Source organism: Amphiura filiformis, chromosome 1, assembly GCF_039555335.1.
Source record: "Amphiura filiformis chromosome 1, Afil_fr2py, whole genome shotgun sequence".
In the NCBI taxonomy this organism is placed as follows: domain Eukaryota; kingdom Metazoa; phylum Echinodermata; class Ophiuroidea; order Amphilepidida; family Amphiuridae; genus Amphiura; species Amphiura filiformis.
The window spans coordinates 93,387,770-93,399,622 of NC_092628.1; the positions used below are offsets into that span (position 1 = coordinate 93,387,770).

At 36.0% G+C, this 11,853-nt stretch overlaps 1 protein-coding gene across 1 annotated transcript; it reads right to left on the reverse strand.

Moving 5' to 3' along the window:
- Window positions 1–411: 411 nt before the first annotated feature.
- LOC140167594 (galactosylceramide sulfotransferase-like) lies at window positions 412–10,316 on the reverse strand. The gene is made up of 3 exons (XM_072190894.1): window positions 10,071–10,316; window positions 1,856–1,932; window positions 412–1,749 (listed from the first exon to the last, which is right to left on the reverse strand). Exons 1-3 carry the CDS (start codon window positions 10,086–10,088, stop codon window positions 681–683), a joined length of 1,164 nt encoding a protein of 387 aa, XP_072046995.1. The 5' UTR covers window positions 10,089–10,316; the 3' UTR covers window positions 412–680.
- Between the last annotated feature and the right edge of the window lie 1,537 nt (window positions 10,317–11,853).

The following is an 11,853-nucleotide window of genomic DNA, read 5'->3' on the forward strand; positions in this document are numbered from 1 at the left end:
AAAAGTAGCGCGCCCGTAAAACAAATAAGAGACGTGCATTAATAATGCAGGATAATGCAGCTATCATGGGAACACAAATTGCAAATTTTCGCGCGCTTCGCGTGCATTTTGCCCTCCAATGCTCATTATTATTTGATCATTTAGCCTAAAATTGGCAATTGTTCATCTGGGAGCAAAAGTCGTTATTTTCGAATTGCAAATGTTCGCGCGCTTCTCGCGCATTTGTCCAACCCATGGTTGAAATTGATACATTTTCTGGGAGCAATATGTCACTTTTAAGTTGCAAAATGTTTAAATCTTAAATGTTCATATTTTATTATTGGCAGCTAAACACGCTACTTTGAACATGTTGTCAAGCATTTTACAATGCAACTGCTGTTTCCACCCCCCCCACACACACACACCCCCCTACCTATGAAGTCCTACACCATTCATCGCTCGGATCAAAGGGGTCCGTACGTTCATTTTACCCCGGGCCCGTAATGGCTCTCGGCGGCACTGCATCTTGGTAGAATTAGAAATGCCTCTGTCTTTCCATATATCTGTCAAAGCAATTGCGGATGATCTTACCATGGCACATTAATATATATATAAGAAAAAGAGTTATAAAAAATATAATGAAAACAAAATCATACACATGAAGCGGCACTCTGACAAATAAACACAGTTATTGTTTTACTTCAATTGTCTTGCCTTGCCCAGAGTCGTTTAAAAGTATCGCTTTGTCTATTGGCCATTAAAGTACAATAGTCTGTGGTATTCGATAACGTATTATACTTGATCATTAATCGTGGAATCTTTAGGGCTGGCGCCATAACTATTTCAGATGTGGCGTTACCTATACATGAGTTAAATAGTTTAGTTTGTTTAAGTTTGAAATATTGTAGATCGTGTTGAAAACGTGGACCATATGATTTGATTTTCTCCCACAATGTTTCATTAAAATATTCATAAAGACTTGTATCTGCCTCATTCCATGTTCGTATCTTATCCTTCGTTGATTCCGATAGGGGCTGTGAGCGAGATGATCTAACCTTTTGTTTTAAGTATAATATATCATCGAAACTCCAGCACATCAGCTTGCGGAGTAACAACAAAGATTCGTCAAAATACTCAGTAATAAGAACAAGATCAATTTCACGAGAAAGCTTCTTAATATGTAACGCCACAGCTGATTGGTTTCTGAAATCTTTCGCTGGTAAACCCAAATCAAGCATTTGATTATTGTTGAGAAAACGATCATCATGTTTTGCTGCATCAAGCCATTTGATAATCTGTACCTCCGTAGATCCGTTGCCTTTCTTTGTGTGCCCAAAATACACAAACGCGGATTCGAACTGATGCACTGGATCGCGCAATAAAGAAATAAACTTGGAACTGTTTTTCATCACAATATCCAGTAATGTGCGCTGGTATACTAAATGACCTGTCGATATGTCGAAGTTGCTTTTATATTCATTATAAGCATATTTTTCTACATTTACTGGTGGAAGCAGTCTATCAATTTTCAGATTGCCGTAATGAATGTGTCCAAAACGTTCATTACCTCGGTTAAACACAAACGAGCTATTACGATAGTAGCCGTAAATTTGAATTATAAGCTGCAATGTGGTACTCCCTGTCTTATGTGTCTTTACAAAAACTAATTGATCGTGGGGTCTGCATGTGCCATTTAGTGAATCATTGGTCCGGTTTTTGGAGTCCCGATGTGGTGGTGATGGTGATAGAACCGACGACCTCTCTTTATATCTGAAACGATAAACACATTAGTGATAATCCCTGGAAACAACACATTAATTATTGGGGGAATATTGTACTCAATTTAAAATCAATAGATTGAATAATGTATACTTACGTTTGCAATGATCCTATTGGATAATACAATGTAGTAAATCCAAGAGCCGTCGTAAAGGCGATGATGAGTGCAAATCTCTGGAAATGTAAAAAATTAATGAGGAATTAACCAATCTTAAAAGAAAACTTTTTTTGACAACCACGACAATCATCATTGTCATCGTTATCATCATCATCATCATCATCATCATCATCATCATCATCATCATCATCATCATCATCATCATCATCACTAAGATGGTCAAAGGTCATCCAGAGGTTAACAAAGGTCACCCGGAAATACCGTCATTTTGAAAAGTCAACTGGAAATGACGCCATTTCGAGAAAATACAATAATTTCAACCACAAATTAAAAAAAAAAAAAAATAATAAAATAAATGAATAGATATAAATAAATAAATAAATAAATAAATAAATAAATAAATAAATAAATAAATAAATAAATAAATAAATAAATAAAAATCAAATTTAAAAAATCATAAAAAAGAAGAAAGAAATCAACCGGAAATGCCGCCATTTTAATGGATAAACATTGCAAACAAAACAGAGAGACAATATTGTTTTCTTCTTTTCACCCGTTTGTTAGCGATATTTAAGAAATAATAATAATAATAATGATAATTAGCATAAATGAGGCAGAGTGTGGCTAATTAGCTATATGAATATTAATGATGTAGGCGTGGCTAATTAGCATATATGAATATTAATGAGTGAGTGTGATCGAAATACCGCCATTTTGAGTCGTGTCGTCAAATCTTTACCGACGTTGACATTTAGGGATGTTAAAGCCTTAATGTACGATTATTATGAAAGTTCCCAATACATTTGGACACGAAAAACATTGGAAATGTCGGACCAACAGAAAATCATCCCGTTTTACTACAAATAGGGCGAATTTGACAGTTTGCTCATAGGTTTAATTTGGAACATGTGTAAGTATTACAATTATGCCAAAAATTCAGTTTTGAAAAAAATAAAGGTATTTCTGGACAAAGATCGTACATTAAGGGTAGACGAGGTATTGTTGGTCGAAGCAACCTAAATATCGATTTTTATTATCTAGATCAATATATTATTAAAAATTAACACCTTGATGTTTTGCAAAAGTTAGTTCTACAAATCGTTTACTTTGCAAACTTGCTTAATTTATTGTTGTTAATGAGTTATGTACGTTTTACAAAAGTGTTGTTGTTTCAGCCCTCTTTACAACGTAACTCAAGAACCGCAGCACCTATAAAAGTATATCTGTGATATTTTAATTCTTCTACACGCTCGCTATGAATTGAGCAATGCAGTTTTTGCCAAAGCTCACTACCATTCGTAAGATGCTGTGAACTACCAAATCACAACAGTTTAAAATAATTAATAACCTTAAGGGCTGGGGTATGAACGTTTGGACAGTATTTATTTTGGGACATTAGAGCACATCAGACATATCGAATTGCATTCTGAATACGAAGAATGTCATTCAGATATCAAATAATTTGGATTTTTGAAATTCGCAATTTAATACACATTTTATGGCAAATCATTAAAATTGATATTTTTGATATTTAACAGTACTTGAAGTAAACTTTATAAATCTGATGATTTATACTTAAAAGTGTATGTAGGTGGGATGAAAAGCCGACGATCAATTGAAAATTTTGACCTTTCGTATTGAAGATATGGATTTTTTTCCCAAAACACCAAAAAAATTAGGTCTTTTGGGAAAAATCCATATCTTCAATATGAAAGGTCAAAATTTTCAATTGACCGTCGGCTTTTCCTCCTGCTACATACACTTTAAGAATATATCATTAGATTTATATAATTTACTTCGAGGACTGTTATATATCAAAAATTTGAAAAATATCAATGTTTTATAATTTGTCATAAAATTTGTATTATATTGTGATTTTCAAAAATGAAAATTATTTGATATCAGAAAGACATGCTTCGTATTCAGAATGCAATTCGATAGGTCTGAGGTGCTCTCATGTCCCACAAAAATACTGTCGAAACGCAATAAACGCTCATTTTAGATCCCTTAAGGCTTTAATAATTGGAAACATAATGGTAAGTCCGTAGAGGTGATCAATTATTTCAACCTACCACCATATTGGAATTATATTAATTGCCGATGTAACCGACGTAAATGTTAAGCGATGTTTGTCCCGACTCTGACCAGGGATACCTGCTCTTACGGTTAAGGCTAGTGTTTCGAAAGGGCGGGAAAGCGACGCTACGATCCGTGTTTTTTAACGCATATAGGCATGATGATACATTTCCACGATCATAAATAAACTATTTTACGGCCTACGTCACTACCGTGGAATTTGGTTATATGCGCCGTGCATTTTCGTTATAGGCACCGTGCATTTTTGTTTTATTCCGTAAGTTCTATTGCACGGCTAGATTGCATGTTTTTTTCGGTCCGATCGGCCAACAGTATGCCCTACCGCCGGGTTTACGGGAGATTTAAAACAACAAGCTTTTTAAATTTGCGGCAATTCTGGATGATATTCCACATCTACAAATAAAGCCGCGAATATGCCTATTCCTATTTGGGGGAAAGAAAAAGTAGAAAACAAAGTAAAAAGGTAAGCTTATAATACGCATTGGTTAGGCCCGGTAACTATTCTATTTTGCCTCGTAGTAGGGATGTCACAGTGGCTGCACAATAATTCTGCCACAATGTGCATGCAAGCATAACGTTGAATTGAAAAGCGCGCGCTTCAAAGTTGGCCAATTTTAGAAAACATCCATGTCGAAAATGAATTTCCTCATTATGTTCCATTTATCCCATTTGTTTGAATTTTTAATATATGGTGTGTGAAGCCTTTCTGAGGCTACCATCGGGTCAGTAAAATTAAATATTGCTTTGTTTAAGAGCTAATGCCTGTTTTATGAAATTTTTGACGATCGCTATAGGCCTACCACCATTTAACTGAAATACTAATCTTTCTTAGCATGTAAATTATTTCCGTCAACAACTAATGAAGCACTTGAAGAAAACTAGTTGAAACATAACATTATTAATGATATTTCATAGGGAGTAGTTTTCCAAACCACAATAGCTCTAAACCATTGTGTGTGTCCAAGGCCATACTATTTTTTGTATACGCCCGTTTTAGTAATTGGACATCTCCGTTGACTGTTGATGAACTTTGTGTTGTATTCGGACTCTTATTTTCGCATCTGGTAAGGGTAATTCAGTAAGCTTAAAATTACACACACACGTACATACACAACTAAGGCTGACGAATTTTGCACCGATTGAACTATTTACATTACGAGATGTGCATCGCCAAGTACACATCCCAACAACTCCTCAAGCTAAACCCTGCTAATAATGGCACCAAGACTTCATTGCCTCCAGAACAATGGACCCATATAAAATCATTGGGTATAGCTAGAACAAGAAGGAGAGGCTGTCGTGCAGGTAGAAATAAACAAAGACAAATCCGTACCATTATTTCAGATAGACTCTCATCATGTACTGGTACTATAAACTCAGAGAGTGACCCTCGTCCCTATCATCATCATGCTATTGCTGCTGAAAGATCACAAATTTTGACTTACATCCCTAAAGCACCTCCAGTGTCCACCCCGTGGCCACCAACAGTACTAACGACTCAAATCCAAAGGCAAAGTCATCCTTTCTGCCACGATTTTTTCTATCCAATGCGTGGTCAGTCATGAACAAGATGGATGAGCTAGCCGAGTTGTTAAATAACAATCAGACTGACGTAGCTGTTATTACTGAATCCTGGGTAAAACCAGATTCAGCACCTGAAGAGTATGCCTTGGAGAAATACAATGCTTTTAGTATGTGCCGTCAAGATACAAAGGGAGGCGGTGTGCTGATTTATGTCAAAGACAATATCAAAGCTGAACCAATGGAAGAAATATCTGTTCCCTCAGAACTTGAAGTTATGTGGATCAAGCTGGAGCATCCAAACATGCCGAGAGCAGCGCCATACATCGCCGTTGCTGCAGTTTATATCCCTAAGGGCATAGACTCTCCCAACCACGATCTTCTGGTGAACCATAGTTTGATAGCAGCTGTTGATCAAATAAGAACTGGCAAATCGCAAGCTGTCATCATGATTCTAGGTGACTTTAATCGATCTAACATCAAGCCCCTATGCTCGGGTAATCAGCTGAAGCAGATTGTCACTAAACCCACCAGAGGTAATGCCATCCTTGATCTTGTCATAACCAATTCACTTTGCTCCCATTGGCCGTAGTGACCATCAATGCATCAGCTTAGTACCCAAGCATTCCAAACCATTGAACACATTGAAATACAAGACTCTTCAATCAATAACTGATTCTAAAATGTGTGAGTTTGGTAGATGGATTCAAAAACAATCCTTGTCAGATGTTCACAATGCTCCTGATGTCCAATCCAAGGCTGATGCCTTCTATCACAGGGTGTTGACTCGTCTTTTCCAACAAAGACTGTCCGACTGCACTCCATTGATAAGCCCTGGATGACGGACAGATCTTATTCAGAGAAGGCAGAAAGCATTTGCCTCGGGGGACAAATGTATATTTAATAAACTGCGGAATCAAGTCATATATGAAATCAAGAAAGCTAAACATAGTCATAATATAAATAAAGTCAAGTATCATAAGATCATTTGCCAACATGAATAAATCGAACCCCACTATCCATGTGCCGGGTGTAGACCCTGTTGATCATATTGCTGTTTCTAATGCTATCAACAAACAGCTGGCAAGTTTTTCCCAAGTTCAGCAACCCCTCAATTGTGATGAATTGCCTGCCTACCTCCCGAGTAAAGATCCTCCCCCTCAATTCCAGCCATGGGAGATCTATGGTGACTTGAAGAAGGTGTCGGTTTCGAAAGCGGGTGGCCCTGATAACATCCCTCAGAAGGTTTTAAAAGAATTTGCTTACGAGCTTAGCTCACCTGTCACAGACATCATAAACACTTCTCTTCAAGAAGGTGTAGTGCCATCACAGTGGAAACAAGCAAATGTCATCCCGCTGCTTCCGAAGACGACACCCCCTTCAATTGACAAATTAAGACCAGTGTCACTTACATCAAACTTGGCCAAAATAGCTGAAGGCAAGGTTTCCAAATTTGTTGTTGATTCTATTCAATCTCAGGTTGATGAGAGGCAATATGGCAACCAGAAAGGTATGTCGACTACCCACTGCTTGATAGATGTTTACCACCAGTTGGTCTCGGAGGCTGAGAAATCTGGTACAATCAGTACGTTGGTACTAACAGATTTCTCAATAGCCTTCGATGTCATCGACCACAGCATTGCTGTTTCAAATCTCCTGAGCATGGGTGTGTCACCATCTATTGTGCAGTGGGTGGTCGACTTCATTTCTGGTAGGCAACAAAGAGTAAAGTATAAAAATAGTCTGTCTGAATGGCAAACTTTATTGGGAGGGGTTCCACAAGGTACAATCTTGGCCCCAATAATATTTTTAAGTATTATCAACAGTGCCCAAGAGAATGACAAGAAATCGGACGTCCACCAATGGACTGTTGATAATCAGATGATGCTCAATCCTACAAAATGTCAGGTCATGCAAGTCCATTTTGGTAGAAAACCTGCTCCCAACGTGGAAGTCCGTGTTTCTAGTCAGAATCTTGTGGTTGTTGATAAGGTCAAACTACTTGGAGTTATCATTGATAAGGATTTGAAGTGGGAGGGTCAGGTAAATACAATGTACACTAAGGCCAACAGAAAGCTGTTCATGCTCAGAAAACTGAAAGGAGCCGGGCTTGACAAAGAAGATCTCCTTACCGTTTACAAAGGTTATGTCCGCCCATGTCTAGATATAGGAGTGCTGGCCTCACTCAGCAGCAGGTGAACCACCTTGAGAAGATTCAGAAGCGTGTATGCCGTTGCATCCTTTCATCAGATTATACAACCTACTCTGATGCATTGGAAGTCCTCAACCTTCAATCTCTTGTGGACCGCAGAATTCATATCTGCAAGGAATTTGCTATCAAAGCTAGCAGCTCTGAAAGATTCTCAAGATGGTTCCCCTGCTCTAAGTTCAGGTCGAGTATGCAACTCCGGAAACAAGCAAAATTCAAACCATACCGATTCAAAACTGACCTATTCAAGAACAGCCCACTGCCCTATCTTACCAGTCTTTTAAATGAACTACCCTCCTATACTTCCTAAATCGCTCATTTTTGTTGTGCTAGCTGTTTGCATGATTTTCATCCGTGCCTTTAACTTGTATTAAAGTGCAGTTTAGCTTGTATATGCTCAGTGAAAACCTTTCACCAAAACAGTGTGCAATATTCATGTATCATTTCAATCAATATAAAAGTTGTTTGTGCAATAATTGAGCTCCCTACCAGTGCACTACTCTTACCTCTTGACTTTTTATGAATCTGATTTAAATTGTGTTTTTATAATCCCTTTTTCTTTTAAATATGTTTTTTGATGTAGTAGTATATTACTTTGAAATTGTACATAGATATATATTTTTATGTTGTATTAATTAATGTGTAAATTTTGATGTTTATAAATTGTAAATTGTGTCGCAATTCAGTGTTTTAATACTGCTATGACATTTAATAAAATATACCTGAAATATACGCGGTACAGTGGAATGGCTGTTCCTTTTACCATTTGTCCTCCCATGTTAGTCTAGATAACAAAATGTTAATTTAAAGTCCCATTGTAAATTAATCTTTATTATTACTTTCCGGATTTGGCTTTGAGTAATGGTGACACATACCATGTTTACAGTATAAAAGAAAATTCTATTCCAGACACCGTCAAAATGTCAAACTTTGCATTTTTTGTATTATTTTTAAGTAATTAACTGCAGTTTCTTTATTCAACATCATAACAGGGTCATACTTGAGAAATTTATGATGAATGAATAGACTTTCTTTAAATATCGAAGAAAAAAAATCACTCATGCCTAATTTACATAATAATATCATGAATACATAATTAGCTGTAATTAGCTAATTTGCATAATTAATTACCTTTTGTGTATTTTTTGTCATCAATTGAAAGAACTTGGTATACATATATGGGGAAAACCCGCACCCTGATCATGACGGTTTTCTATTGGCATCAATTTTGCACAATTATTAGCTTAACAGCTTTAATTTGTTTGCAGATTGGCCTAAATTGCTAAAATAGTATATTTGGTTAATTTATTATAATTATTCAATGATGGATTTTTTAATTTTGTTTTCTTTAACGTAGTCAGGAAAGATAGGTATTTAGCCTATATGATACTTAAATTAACGCTGATTTTTAATAAACCAAATAAACCTTCAAAATCTCTAAATGTGCCAATTTTGTCATTACAGCCATTTGTGGCAGATTTTCATTCCATTTACAAGCATCGTTAAATTGACTCTACATCACAATGCATTGACCGATTTCAATTCTGTTTTTTGATTTTTGATGCTTTAATAAAGCTCATTCATGTAGAAACTTTAAATAACATGTTTCTGCTGCGATTATTTTTGAGGTGATATGCCTAAAAGCCTGATAAAATAATGATAGGCCCCTTATAATAATTATTACTCTCGAATGGCTTATTTTTGGATGATACATGAATACATTGCTAAAAAAAAGCCTACTTGTCTCCCGAGACTTGTCTACGATTCGTACGATACTTATTATTTTTTCAAGTCGTGCAAAGCTATTACAATCAACCAATCAAATGACTTAGATGTTATATAAAACAAATAATGAATGTTTTTTACATTCGTGCAATGGTAAGAATATTTTCATGAGTTGAAAAATGGAATGTTCCATTTAACTCAGCTTCGCTTCGTTGAATGGAACATTCCATTTTTCAACTCATGAAAATATTCTTACCGAACTCATAAACATTCATTATTTGTATAATATTTGCAGCAGGTTGATCAACCAATGTTTTTGAATATTATGAAAGCGTTTTATATCCTTTACATGTCCTTTATATAACCTGACATTTAAACGTTTTCTGGCAACCTTTTTTAACCTTTTGCGAATGATGTCGACTCGTTTTGTCTTTGCTGGGTCTTAACTAACATGCTAAGTTTATCCAAAAACGTTATTTTTGAAAGTTTTTGCCCTAATACTTATCATCATCATCAGCAACAACAACGACGAGCAGCAACATCAACAACATCATCACTGTCAGCATCATTGTCGTCATTATTGGATTGTAAAATTATTCGCATTTCAAACAAGTAACGAAAAAATAAGATACATATGCCTACCTTGTTCATGTTCTTCATGGTTACATTATATATTCAAAATCCGGGTTCAAAATAGCTGTTGACAGTATTTCTCCTTCAGGCATTCACTTGTTTACCTCTGATATTTCTCACACCAGCAAGACCATGCAAGGCATTCCTACGAACGGTCAATAATGGTTTGACCTGTTGCAACTGAAAGATTTTAGGTTGTCAGCATGTGTATAAAAAATTTTGAACAATATAATCATAATAAAAGTATAAATTTCACCCAGGTTTTCTTATTTGTAACGATTGGTTGCGCATTCATCGATTGGTAATCTATTGTGTTAATTTATGTTGTGATGCAGCTATTCGATTCTCTCTCACTTCAATGGACATGGTGAATAGAAATGATGGCCATCGAGGTCGCGTCATGAAGTCATGAAAAAATCATTTGCGTATTTATTGTTCTCAGGGAAAAAAACAGGTTTTCTACCTATGGCCAGGGCACCGACACTACCTCATTTGCATAGCAAAATGACCCGTCTCCTCCGCAGCCAATTTGGTTCCGCTCCATCGAAATCAAGCTGGTCACGGAGGAGACTACCCTCCTTTGTGTTTGTTCATTTGTGTATGGAGAGCCGTTCTTGGCGCCTATAATGACTTAGGCTACGCTCTCAGCTAGAGTCCGACGCTGCATTGTACTAGAAATACTTTTCTGTGAAATCGCTATAGAGCCAACCGGGAACACGTATTCGTTTTGAAAATATAGCATTAAAATTAGTATCACCCTTGTGGCCCCGTGCAGTGGAAAACCTTGATTCGTTCATTAAAAAGATATGAAAATTAAATAAAACACGGATCTACCTGTGCACCTATAAAATGGGCACAGAAATTTGTCTTAAATATGAATGGATTTTAAGAAACATACGGGATATGATGAACCAATGACCTGACGCCATGATAGTGGGATCTATTAGTCGTTTTATATATAATGTATATACCGTGTTGTCATGATACCAATATTATTTTGTCATAATATAGAACGAGTAATATTTAGTATTGTAAATCAAAGTATGGAGTTCATATGCACAAACGAACACTATGACTTTATGTTATTCAGGTTTTGTACATCTCATATAACATGTCACGTAGGAGGTCATACGTGTTGACCTTCATATATTGTATTTGTTCATCTGTTTATGGAGAGAAGAACCGCCATCAGTATAAAGCTGTATGCAGACTTTTTATTGTACGTAAAATATTGTATGTAACATATCTACGTTATTTAATCTATTGCCATTCTATTTCCAGTAATGTTTAAGTTCTAACGAATGTTTGATGACGTAAAATCGATAATATATTTCTGCTAGATATTATATGTAACATATTGTCGATTTTTCGTTTTTCGTCATCAAACATTCGTTAGAACTTAAACATTACTGGAAATAGAATGGCAACAGATTATATAACGTAGATATGTTACATACAATATTGTATATCTAATACCAGAGAGTAGATATTCTTGAGATGGCACTCTAATCACGTGGGTTTTTTTTTCCATCGCTAAAAGATTACGAATTTTGGTGGTTTGCAAATGAAAAGTGTCCGCACTATCGATTGATTACGTAACTGTTATGAATAATTTATTAGGTTTTTCAATGCAAGCGCCTCGACCCATTAATATATTATCTGTATTATCAAAGTACTTGGTGCGTTCACTGAACTACGCCCTAATACTGATGGAGTTTTAATGACGTTTAATGGCGTTTCTCCTCTCCATACACAGATGAACAAATACAATAGATGAAGGTCAACACGTATG

Coding starts and splice junctions, on each gene's coding strand:
- LOC140167594 (XM_072190894.1), bottom strand. Junction 1,750..1,855: donor CCAATAGGATCATTGCAAAC/GTAAGTATACAT, acceptor TTATCGTTTCAG/ATATAAAGAGAGGTCGTCGG.